This window comes from Mustela putorius, unplaced genomic scaffold (assembly GCF_011764305.1).
Source record: "Mustela putorius furo isolate JIRA1106 unplaced genomic scaffold, ASM1176430v1.1 tig00003859_pilon_pilon_pilon, whole genome shotgun sequence".
NCBI classification, from domain to species: domain Eukaryota; kingdom Metazoa; phylum Chordata; class Mammalia; order Carnivora; family Mustelidae; genus Mustela; species Mustela putorius.
In genome coordinates this window covers 9341692-9356190 of record NW_025422011.1, presented here as the reverse complement: position 1 = coordinate 9356190, position 14499 = coordinate 9341692, and the positions used below count along the sequence as shown (strand labels likewise).

Here is a 14499-nt window from a genome sequence, read left to right as displayed (position 1 = left end):
ATTCACCAGCTAGTAGCTGTGTGACCCTGGATGGGTTCTCCATTGCTCTAAACGTGTACTGCTCCTCTTTAGAGATAAAAATGTCAAATGTATAGATTGCTGGGACAATTAAATAATACGTAAAGCACTTAGAAGCCTAGCCTATTGCTCGGGGCTAAAATGATCAATCCAGTTCGTAGATGAGGAGATTCTGGCTCCCAAAATTTAAGTAACGTATTGAAGACCTGAGGCATGATTCAAATCCAGGCCTGTCAACTTCAAAACACGTTTAGTCTTGTTGAAACCCAGTGTTGTTGCAAGGAGCACAACCTTCCCAGACTGAGAATTGCCCAGGTAGGAGGATTCTGGGATGGGTTTGGATCTTACTTAAAAGTAAGAATAAAAATAATCAGAGTTAGTATGTGGTGAGTTTCTACTAAAGGCAGATTCCATCCCCCACATTTTCCTGTGATAATTCTCACTGTATAATGTCGCTGACTCTGAGGTATATGCTGTTAGCCTTTCTATCTTACAGATGAGGAGACTGAGGCACAGGGCCATCGCTGCATCTTTTGGCAGAAGCCTGAACTTCTGTTTGACAAGTTCATGTCCAACCCAGACAGGCTTGGGGAGTGAACTGGCAGCTCTGGCAACGTTCCAGCACACCCCCATGACACTCGGGTCCCCAGTGAAGCTTCCTGAAGAGCCAGGTGCCAGCTGGAGATGGAGGCTCCTGGCCTGTGATTGGCTGCTGGCTTGTGTGGTTAGCCCTCTGTGGTGGGGGGAGGCTGGGAAGGGCAGTGGAAGCAGATAAATAATGCCGCTGTCTGCTCTGGGGGCGCTGAGAGAGCCAAGAGGGGGAGGAGAGCACACTTGGCCTTCTCTTTGGTTATCACGTCATATCAACCGAATTACAGACATCCCAACCCTTTGGCCAGGCAGCCTGCTGAGCAAGGTAACGCTTGTACTTTCATGCCCTGAGCCACAATATTTATTACATTTTTGTGTTTCCAATCAGAAGGACTTGGGCATCTTTTCTTTGCAGGGGATGAGGGGAGGGATCAAGGGAAGCTGACAACAATTTAATTTTTCTTTCTAATGCGTAAAAACTGGAAAGGGATAAGAAGCCAAGTTTAGAAAGACAGCGTAGGTTCATAGAGAAGATACAGATCTCCAAATTGCTGGAAAGGTGTATGGTGAGCAGAAGAAACCTTTAAGGAGTGCTTCTCAAATAAATGAGTAAATAAATTATCAGAAGGAAGGTGTGACTCTTGGGAAGAAATGTTGTGTTTATCTAGGCATGGTAAGTAATCAGCAAACAGAATTTCAGGGTGGGAGGAAATGTAGTTTCCCAGGTACTCCCAGTATTGACAGCAATTTCCTGAACTCGATTGGAGTAAGTAGGATACCAGCTTTTCTCAAAGTGTGATCATGGACTACCCCTCACAGCAGAATCCCCGAAATGCTTAACAAATGCGATTTCTGGACTCCATGCTTGATAAACTGAATCAGAACCTCTGGAGCCAGATGATCTGCATTATTATTATTATTATTATTATTATTATTATTATTATTATTTTACACAAGCTCCCCAGTGATTCTAACACATAATAATTTTTAGAATTGCCCCTGTAGAGATGCTACACGGAGATTATGTGCTTGAACTGGGATTCCAGACTAGGGTGTGTGACCCTGTCCTTCTCTTTCTGAAGTAGTTCAAGCAAGAGGTTGCCTGGAGGAAGGGAAAGAATCTGAGAGTCATTTTGTGGATGCCTGAGACTTCTAGAAAGGCTGCTGTTGCTGCTGACTTTTTGATGAACGTGTTGGGCAGAAAGTAGAGATGGGTACTTATGGGGTGAATGGTTGGGTGCATGAGTACCTGAGTGGGATAGGTGTGACAATGAGGGGTCCCGCTTGGGCACACAGTGGCCACTTGGCCATTGTACACAGACCAAGTCGAGGATGTGAAGAGGGGAGACTGTAGGTCAAGGGCTTGGATGTAGGCATGTGTAAGGTGGGGGCGGGGCTGGGAGTGGGAGGTGGTGCTGCTGTGTGACTCAGCCTCTGAAACCAGCTTGTCGCGCACTCACCACACTGAAGCTTTTATCCGGCCACGCTATCCCAGCCTGCTTTGTCCAAATGAATCTGCCCTGTGTTGACAAAGACCCCACAGCTGTGATGGCAGGTGACAGCCACATTGAGATGGCAGTGCCTCAGGGGAACAGAGCTGAGCCTGTAAGCGAGGCTGGTCTGCCGCTGAGATCTTTCATTAGAAGAGAGATCTGGCGTTGGTAAGATTCCCGAGTGTCAAACGATGGCCACACAATGACTCTTACATAATCCCAACTTCGTGCTCTATCGAGGTCCATATTTTTGTTGGCTTTCTACTCGTTCACTGGGAAAGAAAAATGAGGTTGCTGATCAGATCTGAGGCTTAGCCAGGTCTTAAAACTTTGGGGGGGATTTAGGAAGAAATAAAGAAAAATGACAATGGGTACATATGAATCTCGTTTTTTTTTGTTGTTGTTGTTGTTTGTGTTTTTTAAGATTTTATTTCTTTATTTGACAGATGGAAATCACAAGTAGGCAGAGAGGCAGGCAGAGAGAGAGGAGGAAACAGGCTCCCTGCTGAGCAGAGAGCCCGATGTGGGGCTCGATCCCAGGACCCTGGGATCACGACCCAAGCCGAAGGCAGCGGCTTAACCCACTGCGCCACTCAGGTGCCCCTGAATCTCGTTTTTTTAAAAAAAACATTTTATTTTTATTTATTTATTTGATAGAGAGAGATCACAAGTAGGCAGAGAGGCAGGCAGAGAGAGAGAGAGGAAGAAGCAGGCTCCCTGACGAGCAGAGAGCCCAATGTGGGACTCAGTCCCAGGATCCTGAGATCATGACCTGAGCTGAAGGCAGAGGCTTAACCTACTGAACCACCCAGGCGCCCCATAAATCTAGTTTTTAAAACATTTTTTTTCCCTAAAGTAAATTGATCACAAAACTTTAAAAATAATACATATTTGTGATAAAAAATTAAAATGATGTAAGAATGAATAAAACAGAAAATTAAGGAGACCTTCTTACAGTATCTCTGTTTTTGGAGAATAAAAATTGTTAAGATTTTAGGGCGTATCCTCCCACAAAGTGTGTGCTTGTAGATGTGGGCAAATGTGCGTAAATGGAATCCTGCTAGCTCTTGTTATCCTGTTTCTGCATTGTCATGTGGGTATCTTTCCGCATCATTGATGCATAGAGAAATTGCACATATGCATTAAAGCATATGGCAGTGTTAAATGTCTGTGTTGTTTTCCATTGTATTTCTGGACCAGAGTTTACTTAATAATGTCCTATTGGTGATTATTTATGCTATTTCTTTGTTTTACAGTGGAGTGGAGTGCTTAAGGTTTTTTTTTAAAGTAACAAATAATTTTTTTTAATATATAATCTCTTTCTTTGTCTCCATCTCTCTCCATGCAATATTCACTGTGGGAATAACTTATGGCATATTTATTCCCACACAAGAAATGACCTGTGGGAATGTTTCTCTAGAATAACTTCCTAAAAGCAAGTTGATTGCATCAAAGATATAGTTAAACTTTTTTTTAAAAAAAAATGGCTAAATTGTTCACTAGAGATATTATATCAATTTAGAGTCCTCCCAAGAATGTATGAAGACACTTGCATTTCCCCATACCTTCATTAATGTTGAGTAGTAGTATTTTCAATCTTTGTTAACCAGATAGATAAAACATACCTCATTAGATCTAGTTATTAAAAGTTCTGTCTTCTGAAAGTAATACATGTTTATTTCAGAAAAAGTAGAAATCATAGGTAAGATAAAAAACATAAAACATCTATAGCTGGGTTTGACTGGCTGGCTCAGTTGGTGGAACATGTGACTCTTGATCTCGGGGTTGTGAGTTCGAACCCCACGTGGGGTATAGAGATTACTTAAAAATAAAATCTTAAAAAAAATCTATAACATCCACAGATAATCACGATTAGCATCTTGGTGTATATTTCCCTCAAAACAAGAAGAACACATCCCTTCTACCCCCTTCTTGCTTCTAGTTAGGATAAAGTTTCAGCAGTTGCGTTGAAAACAACAAATACGTTTGATTTGGATGTCAATGGCTAATAACTGATTGGTGATGGTATGCTTTCTCTGGGAGTATTTAAATGAATGTATTTGGGCAGATTTGGACATAACAGTTCAGACCAGTGGGAGTCAGAAGGGGAGTGGGTAGGGTAGGAAGAGAGTTCTAGAGATCCCTCCAACATGCCTGTGGTTGATTTACTCATTATGAAAGTTCATTATTTAACTCCAGTGATGGTGACGCAGTTTTTTAAAAGTAAAAACTCAGAAGACTATCTTGGAAATCCAGAGAACAATCATGATACAAAAAGACTGGGTAGGAAAGTCTAATGGATTAAAAAGGCATTTGAGAAGGAATTCTAGCCAGTGGGGCCAGGGAGACCTGGGAGGTCTTCACCCTTGACACAGGACAGAATTTAGGAACATAACTGAACCCTAAACAACAAGCCCAGTGTTTGCTGGGCTGCAGGTGAAATACTTTGGAGATTAATGAGACCTTGAAGATGATTGAAATTGTTTAGATTTGACACGGTCCTGCATATAGAACAATTGAACAGGATTTCCTTTTTAACCATGTCTTGGAAATTGGCTTATAGTTTCCATGAAGAACATCAGCCTCTGAAGCCTAGAGCATGCACGATGGACCAAACTGTAGTTTAAAGGGATGACTTGAAAAGAAGCTTCGGTAGAGCAGTCAGTGTTGACCGCTGCACCTCCTTCCCCGCAAGCCCCAGCCCACCCAGCTGTTCATCGGAGGATTAGCCTCCATGACCACGTGACTCTATAAAAAACATCATCAGCTGCACCTGGGTGGCTCAGTCACTGAGTGTCTGCCTTCGGCTCAGGTCATGATCTCAGGGTCCTGGGATCTGGCCCCACACTGGGCTTCCTGCTCAGTGGGGAGCCTGCTTCTCCCACCCCCCCGCTTGTGTTCCTTCTCTCACTGTGTCTCTCTCTGCCAAAATAAAATCTTAAAAAAAAAAAAAAAATCAAGTTGGTTAGTTAATTTTTTAAAAAAGATTTTATTTATTTATTTATTTAAAGAGACAAAGAGTATCAGTCCGGGGTGGGAGCTGGGCAGAGCGGGAGAGAGAAGCTCAAGCAGTTTGTGCTAAGCACAAAGCCTGATGTGGGGCTGGATGTCACGACCCTGAGATCATGACCTCCGCCGAAATCAAGAGTCGGATGCCCAACAGACTGTGCCACCCAGACTCCCCAATCTAGGTAGCTAATTAATTCAGGTGGAAAAAGTGTTGCTTCACATAATTTGTGGGTCAAGAGTGTTAACCCCAACACATCTGGGATAAATAGATTACGGATTGAAACACAGTTGCTGCTTTTCCAGTGATGTGTACTAAGGCATTTTGAAAATACTGAGCTAAAAGGATCAGGAGAGGACTCAAATGGCATTTGCAGATTTTTTTTCCGCAGCCCTACCCAGATTGGTAAGGTTTCCTGGCAGATGTAATTGCTAATATTTTTTATCAGAAGAAAAATATTACTCCTACCTCTTCTTATTACAAGCTATCAAGCTAATGACCATTGTCTAGTAATGACTTCCAGGATGACCTGTGTTATTTTTTACCTGACACTACTTGAATTTTTCATTTTAAAAGTCCTTGGGAATCTTTGTAGGTTCATACTATGGCAGCTTTAGAGAGTTCTGTGGTATTTTGTTTCTAATGTAGACACAGCCTTATAATTTACAGCAGTGTTCACTAATTAAAATTGTAAGCATAATTACTATCCATGATACTTATTATTAGTTAGCATTCATAAAGCCTCAAAATTCACTTCATCCTTTCAAGTAGTGAGTAATTAGTTTCTTTGGGTTTGTAGCTTTATCATCCCTTTATGACCGGCTCGGAGGAAATAAACAAACAACCTCCTGGGAGACTGCTTTAAAAAGCTGGAAATATATTGTCCAGCTAGTGCAATGAGGCTAATACAATGCAGGAAATATGACTTTTCCATGGTTTTACTAGCCAGTTTTTCCTTGTATTTATTCCACAAATAAAAAAAATATTCAGCCCTAGTATGTACTAGGAATGTTGGAGAGATAGAGATGAATCACTCAGAGAGTCTGTCCTCAAAGACCTTAAGGTTTTGGTGGCAAGAAAATAAGATCATACAAATATACATAAAATGAACCACAGAGGTGCATGTTGGTAAAGATGACCATGGACATGGTCAAAGCAGAGAATGACTGTTCTCTGCTGTATACTCAGCACCTAACAGAGTATATTAAAATAAGAGGTTTAATAAGTAACTTTTTGGATCAATGAATGAATGAATAGTTGAATGTATTAATTTGCATTCCTTCTAAGATGCATCAGTGGGATATCGAATTTTTTCTTCATCTGACTTTTTTCATTGTTCTCAGGAATCTCAGCCAGCATGGCTGTCTCTTTGCCACCCACCCTGGGACTCGCTTCTGCCCCAGATGAAATTCAGCATCCGCATATTAAATTTTCAGAATGGAAATTTAAACTATTCAGGGTGCGATCTTTTGAAAAGGCCCCCGAAGAGGCTCAAAAAGAAAAGAAAGTTTCCTCTGAGGGGAAACCCTCTCTGGAGCAATCTCCAGCAGTCCCGGACAAGGCTGATGGTCAGAAGCCAGCTCTGAGTCAACCAGCAGTAAACGTTCACCCTAAGTTTCTGAAGAAATCCCATGATGACAGGAAAGAAAGAGACAAAGCCATCCACCAAGCCAACCTTCGACATCTCTGCCGTATCTGTGGGAATTCTTTTAAAACTGATGAGCACAATAGAAGATATCCAGTCCATGGGCCCGTGGATGGTAAAACCCAAGTCCTCTTACGAAAGAAGGAAAGGAGAGCTACATCCTGGCCAGACCTCATTGCCAAGGTCTTCCGGATGGATGTGAAAGCAGATGTTGACTCCATCCACCCCACTGAGTTCTGCCATAACTGCTGGCGCATCATGTACAAGAAGTTTAGCAGTGCCCCATGTGAGGTTTCCTTCCCAAGGAATGTAACCATGGAGTGGCACCCCCACACACCATCCTGTGACATCTGCCGCGCTGCCCGCCAGGGACTCAAGAGGAAGAGCCATCAGCCAAACATGCAGCTCAGCAAAAAACTCAAAACTGCGGTTCACCGAGCTAGAAGAGCCCGTCGGCACAAGAGAAGAGCGAAGGCAAGGATTAGCAGCAAAGAAGTGATGCAGAAAATTTCCAGCTGCAGTCATATACATCTTAGTACCAAGCTTCTTGCCGTGGACTTCCCGGCACACTTTGTGAAATCCATCTCCTGCCAGATTTGTGAACACATCCTGGCTGACCCCGTGGAGACCACCTGTAAGCACGTGTTTTGCAGGATCTGCATTCTCAGATGCCTGAAAGTCATGGGCAGCTACTGTCCCTATTGCCAATATCCCTGCTTCCCTACCGACCTGGAGAGCCCAGTGAAGTCCTTTCTGAGCATCTTGAATTCCCTGATGGTGAAATGTCCAGCCAAAGAGTGCAACGAGGAGATCAGCTTGGAAAAATACAATCACCACGTGTCAAGCCACAAGGAATCCAAGGAGACTTTGGTGCATATTAACAAGGGGGGTCGGCCCCGCCAGCATCTCCTGTCCTTGACCCGAAGGGCTCAGAAGCACCGCCTGAGGGAGCTCAAACTTCAAGTCAAGGCTTTCGCGGACAAAGAAGAAGGTGGAGATGTGAAATCGGTGTGTCTGACCTTGTTCCTGCTGGCACTGAGGGCCAGGAATGAGCACAGGCAGGCGGACGAGCTGGAGGCCATCATGCAGGGACGGGGCTCTGGCCTGCAGCCAGCTGTCTGCCTGGCCATCCGTGTCAACACCTTCCTCAGCTGCAGTCAGTATCACAAGATGTACAGGACTGTGAAAGCCATCACTGGGAGGCAGATTTTTCAGCCTTTGCATGCCCTTCGGAATGCTGAGAAGGTCCTCCTGCCGGGCTACCACCCCTTTGAGTGGCAGCCGCCTCTGAAGAACGTGTCCTCCAGCACCGACGTGGGCATTATTGATGGCCTGTCAGGGTTGTCCTCCTCTGTGGACGATTACCCTGTGGACACCATTGCGAAGCGGTTCCGCTACGATTCAGCTTTGGTGTCTGCTCTGATGGACATGGAGGAAGACATCCTGGAAGGCATGAGAGCCCAAGACCTTGATGACTACCTCAACGGCCCTTTCACCGTCGTGGTGAAGGAGTCTTGCGACGGAATGGGAGACGTGAGCGAGAAGCACGGCAGCGGGCCCGTGGTTCCAGAAAAGGCTGTTCGGTTTTCGTTCACGGTCATGAAAATTACGATAGCACATGGCTCTGAACATGTGAAGGTGTTTGAAGAAGTCAAACCCAACTCTGAACTGTGCTGTAAGCCCCTGTGTCTCATGCTGGCGGATGAGTCTGACCACGAGACCCTGACGGCCATCCTGAGTCCTCTCATTGCTGAGCGGGAGGCCATGAAGAACAGTCAATTAATGCTTGAGATGGGAGGCATCCTTCGGAGTTTCAAGTTCATCTTCAGGGGCACCGGCTACGATGAGAAACTCGTGCGGGAAGTCGAAGGCCTCGAGGCTTCTGGCTCAGTCTACATTTGTACCCTTTGTGACGCCACCCGCCTAGAAGCGTCTCAAAATCTCGTCTTCCACTCCATCACCAGAAGCCACTCCGAGAACCTGGAGCGCTATGAGGTGTGGCGTTCTAACCCGTACCACGAGTCCGTGGAAGAGCTGCGGGACCGGGTGAAAGGGGTCTCATCGAAACCTTTCATCGAGACGGTCCCTTCCATTGATGCGCTCCACTGTGACATTGGCAATGCAGCCGAGTTCTACAAGATTTTCCAGCTAGAGATAGGGGAGGTGTACAAAAATCCCAACGCCTCCAAAGAGGAAAGGAAGAGATGGCAGGCTACGTTGGATAAGCATCTCCGGAAGAAGATGAACCTGAAACCGATCATGAGGATGAACGGCAACTTTGCCAGGAAGCTCATGACCAAAGAGACCGTTGAAGCAGTCTGTGAGTTAATTCCCTCTGAGGAGAGGCACGAAGCTCTGAGGGAGCTGATGGACCTTTACCTTAAGATGAAGCCTGTGTGGCGATCATCGTGTCCTGCCAAAGAGTGCCCCGAATCTCTCTGCCAGTATAGCTTCAATTCACAGCGTTTTGCTGAGCTCCTCTCTACCAAGTTCAAGTATAGATATGAGGGCAAAATCACCAATTATTTTCACAAAACCCTGGCACATGTCCCTGAAATTATTGAGAGAGATGGCTCCATTGGGGCATGGGCGAGCGAGGGAAATGAGTCTGGCAACAAACTGTTCAGGCGCTTCCGAAAAATGAACGCCAGACAGTCCAAGTGTTATGAGATGGAAGACGTCTTGAAACACCACTGGCTGTATACCTCCAAATACTTGCAGAAGTTTATGAATGCTCATAATGCATATAAAAACTCCGGGTTTACCTTAAGCTCACAGGCAGGCATAGGGGACCCCTTAGGCTTAGAGGACTCTCCGGAAACTCAAGATTCAATGGAATTTTAAGGAGGGCAGCTGCTTTTGAGTTGGTTTTGCAAATCAGTTTTCTTCTGGGTTGCACTGAGACCCCCTCCTCACATGCTTCAGTCCTGTGTGTAGGGTTTCGCCACCCAGGCAGTGGTAGACGGGAGAGGCCCGCGGTGCTACATGCATGTCAGGAATGGATAACTGATGAGCTGATTGCTGGAGCCGTTTAGGGAGTTCAGAAAAGCAACAGGAGAAATCAGTTATTTGAAAGCTCAGTAACTCAGAACAGGAGTAACTGCAGGGGACCAGAGATGAACAAAGATGTGCATTGTGTGTGACTGAGTGACATGGAAAATCATAGCCAAGGTTGTCAAAAAACAGCCCAGGAAGCCAGGAAAGGAATTTGTTTTGTGGTTTCCATTCTCTACCCCTTCAATTTATTATACTTTGTATTGAGATACACATGTTTGTTTGTTTGTTTTTTTATACCATTTCTGGAGAATTCTTTATTTTGTAAATTTTGCAGATCTGGGCTTATGCCACAAGATTAAAAAATCTTTAAAAGCTTTTCAGATTTCTTTAATAAGAACATCTTACACACTTGTATGACATGATGGCCTTCGCAGAGTGCCTCAGTACGTTTTCTTACTTGGTACATTTATGCAGAAATACCCTACATCCAGGAAATTTTTGGAAAGTCAGCCCTCTTCTGGGTTTCAATGATGTCACCATGGAGTGACCTTAAGAGTTTAGGAGGTCATCTGTGACTATGACTTTTTTCAGGAATAAAGTTGGAAGAATAAAACTGTTATATACAGTTATTTATTAAGTCTTCTGATAATTCATTTTTACTTAGCTGTCGGTAGCCAAGTATGATTTTTATTTTTGTTTTTTTAAATTTCATTTAATTTAGCATCTCTGATGCTCGTATAGAATCTTAAAGCCACAGAGGCTTTTAAGATCTGGGTTGACTCACTGTGTAAAAACAGGTTTAATGTCTTGCCAAACATTTCTGCCAGATTTTTCTCCATGTGAAACCTGAGTCAGTTTTACTAAATCCAGATTTCATGGAGTCCTTCCCTCTGAAGTGTGTCACTCTTTCTATTAAGATCAGTTTACTTTCAGTGCATTCAGATTTTTGGAGCAGGATACTTTTCTACTTTTCTCACCTGCTAAATTTAGACGAAGCCTGTTCATAGCACAGAGGAAGAGTTAACATTTGTTAGAGTGTTTTTTTCCTCATTTTTAAATATTTTCACATTCATTTTGCTTTGTTTGTCCTCACAACAACTCTGTGAGGGTAGACATTGTTACTATTCCCACTTGAGGGAGAGTTAAATAATTTGTCCAAAGTTACAGTGATAATAAATGTCTAATCTGGAATTTGAGCTCAGGCCTTTTGTCTCCAAATTCCATACTCTTTCTACTAAAAAAAATTAACCACCATCTTTTTTTTTTTTTTTTTTTTAATAAGGCAGTGTCATAATTCGCTTAGGATCCCCAACTAATCACTGCAGTTTACAATTCTTGGGAGTGGGGATGGTGGGTTGATAAGTCATTATTGTGCTTTGGGCCTTTTGATAGGAGAAAGTGATGGGAAAGCTCCTGAGAGCCCCCCCCCCCAAAGCTGGGGTGTCTCCAGTTATTTGGAGACTATTGTCTTCATCCTTAGAAATTTGGGAATTGCCAATTGCTGGCAATTTAGAGCAGGCATAGGATTTTATATGCTAGTGAGTCATAATGATATGTTAGTGTTAATTAGTTTTTTTTCTTTCTTTGATTTTATTGGCCATAATTGCCACTATTCATACACAGTATACCAAAGAGCTGTGTAATTTAGTTGTCAAACGTGTGTCAGAGGCATTATCCTAAATGATATGCATTTGGTGCTTTTGCAGGGATTGAACCCCCCATTTTCCATTAAAAAATACAGCAGTTTCCCTTGCTTTTTATATACAACATATATAGAAATTACAAAGACATTTGTAATTTAGTTGTCAAAAATATATACACATTTTAATTGTATTTTTCTCGAAAATGTCAAGTTTTGTATTTGGCAAACTAATGGGCTTCTGGGCCACCCCTTCCTTTCCTCTCATTTAATCCTTACAGCATGTCTCTGCACTAATAAACAGCTAAATTCATGTAATCACTCATTTCCCGAAGCATGCTGGTGCTGGTTATTTGTAGACCAACCCCCTCCCCCCTCCGCCCGCCCCGTTTCCACTCTGTTGTCTGATTGGTAGCACTGTAAATACTTTCTGGTATTAAATTTTCCTTTTCTAGCATTGTAGGAACTATTTTGAATGCATATGGCACACTGTATGATTTATAAAACAACCTTCGCAATAATCTCTTAATCAAATGCCATTTTGATAAGCCCCAGGAACATCTGGCCGCAAACATTTCAGGATGTCGAAATGCTGCCTATGGTTGTGTTAGCCCTCCTTGTTGAGATTGCAATATCCAAGGTCTGGTTTTATCCTCAGGTTTTATTTTGACAATGCCCATTGTAAATGTGGTCACATACTCCAGGGAAATTAACCACACAGGATAGAGCTTTTTTTTTTTTTTTTTTTGGAGTATAGACTGGGGCTTCAGAAGGGCAATGCATTTTCCTCCCGTGAAACCTGATTCTACAAGTTTTCCTGCCAATCCATGGAGACACACTGCAGGGACCTGTATTAATGGCTGATGAAAACCGAGGAATGGTCCAGGGGAGGTCAGAAAGTGCTCTGGGATTCATAAACAAGCACTGAGATGCCAGAGCAGGAGAAAAGATACCTTTTTCCAGGTGAGCTGGAATGTAGTTTTGCCTCAATTTGTTTTCACACAATATAGATGAAGATAAAGATTTTGTTGGTTGAGTATGCAGGTCTCGCATTATATCAAACAGAATTCAAATTCTGCACAACCAGGAGACGGCAGCAGTGGTGTTTGGGAGGAGCAAATCACCAAGTGATGGGAGGGATTTCTGAGTGCGGATAATGTATGTCTCTTCAGTTTTTGTGTGAGCGATGCTCCATTCTTGTACTGTTAAGACATTTTAAGTAAGGGTGGATATTTCGTTCTCTTTTATTTTATTTTATTTTTCTTTAACTATAGTAATCTACATAAATACACCTTGGAAATCATTTTTGATAAGATATTTTGTGCAGAACCGCCCTACGGTTTGTTTTCTTAACAAATAATCATAAAGTTTGTTTAATGGCTCCCGAGAGCCTTCTTTTTTGTGTTTTAGGGAACGTTCAGGTGCCAGAATGCAATGGCATTTATTTGATGTTGGTGACCTGTGTTTCCATGTCAAATGTTTTGAAATTAAATAAAGTATGTGTTTCAATACTTACTTTCGTATTTTAATATTTTTTCTTCTTATTAATATTATGGTTATTGTTAACAATTTTATGCTTAAGTATTTGAAATAAAGGTTTAAAATTTGGAAATAAGTGTGTCTTGTGATTTATATTCAAATAATACTCTTGAGTGCAACGTTTGAAAAAATGAAGTAACGCATATTTCCTGAGGGAAATACAAAATAAATTTGGTGATCTTTAGAATAAAGGGCAACAGAATAGTGATTAATAGATATCATTTACCCTAATATCAGCTGAGACCATTTGTTTCTGGATATTTGAAGTGAATAGTAAGCTTTTCGAAAATTTAGAATTTAGGGGCTCCTGAGTGGCTCAGTCGTTAAGCATCTGCTTTTGGCTCAGGTCATGATCCCAGGGTCCTGGGATCGAGCCCCACATTCGGCTCCCTGCTTGCAAGGAAACCTGCTTCTCCCTCTCCACTTCCACTGTTTGTGTTCCCTCTCTCACTGTGTCTCTCTCTGTCAAATAAATAAAATCTTAAAAAAGAAAAAGAAAAGAAAAGAAAATGTAGAATTTGAAAATCAATAGCTTTTTTAAAAAAAAATTTTATTTATTTATTTGTCAGAGACAGAAGGAGAGAGAGCGAGTGAGCACAGGCAGAGAGGCAGGCAGAGAAGCAGGCAGAAGCAGAGGGAGAAGCAGGCTCCACGCCGAGCAAGGAACCCGATGTGGGACTTGATCCCAGGACCCTGGGATCATGACCTGAGCCGAAGGCAGCCGTTTAACCAACTGAGCCACTCAGGCTTCCCAATAGTTTTTGTTTTGTTTTGTTTTGTTTTTAAGATTTTATTTATTGAGGCACCTGGGTGGCTCAGATGGTTAAGTGTCTGCCTTTGGCTTAGACCCACATGGGGCTCCTTACTCAGCAGGGAGCCTACATCTCTCTCTGCCTGCTCCTGCTTGTGCTCTCTCTCTCTCTCTCTCTGACAAATAAATAAATAAAATCTTTAAAAAAAGAAAAATAACATCCTAGGATTATGACCGAAGACAGACGCTTAACCTAACGAGCCATCCAGACACTCTGAAAATCAATAGTTTCTGACTCTTTTTGAGAATCTGATAAAAATATGGGCCTGTTCCCCAGAAAATTCACATTTTTCATATACTCAAAACTTTGATCAGAGTGGCTGACTTGTCCATGGTCACAGAGAGAGTGGCAGTACAGAGCTGGATCCCAGGTTCTTTTGTCCAGTGGTGTTCCTGATGGCAATGATGCCGGTGATACTACTACTACTAAAACAACATCTGCCCCTTCGCAAACAGGGTCAAAGGAATTGCCATTGGTTTTCTCACAGATCTTCCCTGTCATGTGCGTGGTCACTGAAGCTCCGCTCAGCCTGCGTGGAGGCAGAGCCACTGCTCCGGTTTCCCCATCCAGTCCTGCCTGTCTTACCGTCCCATGACTGGGTGGTCTCCTTGTCAACCATGAGTTTTCAAGCATCTCAGCACCACCTTTGCTGGAGAGCTCTGAGCTCTCTCCTGCTCAGAACAACGATTCAACCTGGTGCTTCTGTGTCACCGTGCCAGTTTTTATTTTTAAAGATTTTATTTATTTATTTGACAGAG

At 42.9% G+C, this 14499-nt stretch overlaps 1 protein-coding gene across 1 annotated transcript; it reads left to right on the top strand.

The window, feature by feature from the left end:
- The first annotated feature begins 811 nt into the window (after positions 1-811).
- RAG1 (recombination activating 1) lies at positions 812-12995 on the top strand. The gene is made up of 2 exons (XM_004756002.3): positions 812-934; positions 6453-12995. Exon 2 carries the CDS (start codon positions 6467-6469, stop codon positions 9596-9598), a length of 3132 nt encoding a protein of 1043 aa, XP_004756059.2. The 5' UTR covers positions 812-934; positions 6453-6466; the 3' UTR covers positions 9599-12995.
- Positions 12996-14499: the final 1504 nt, after the last annotated feature.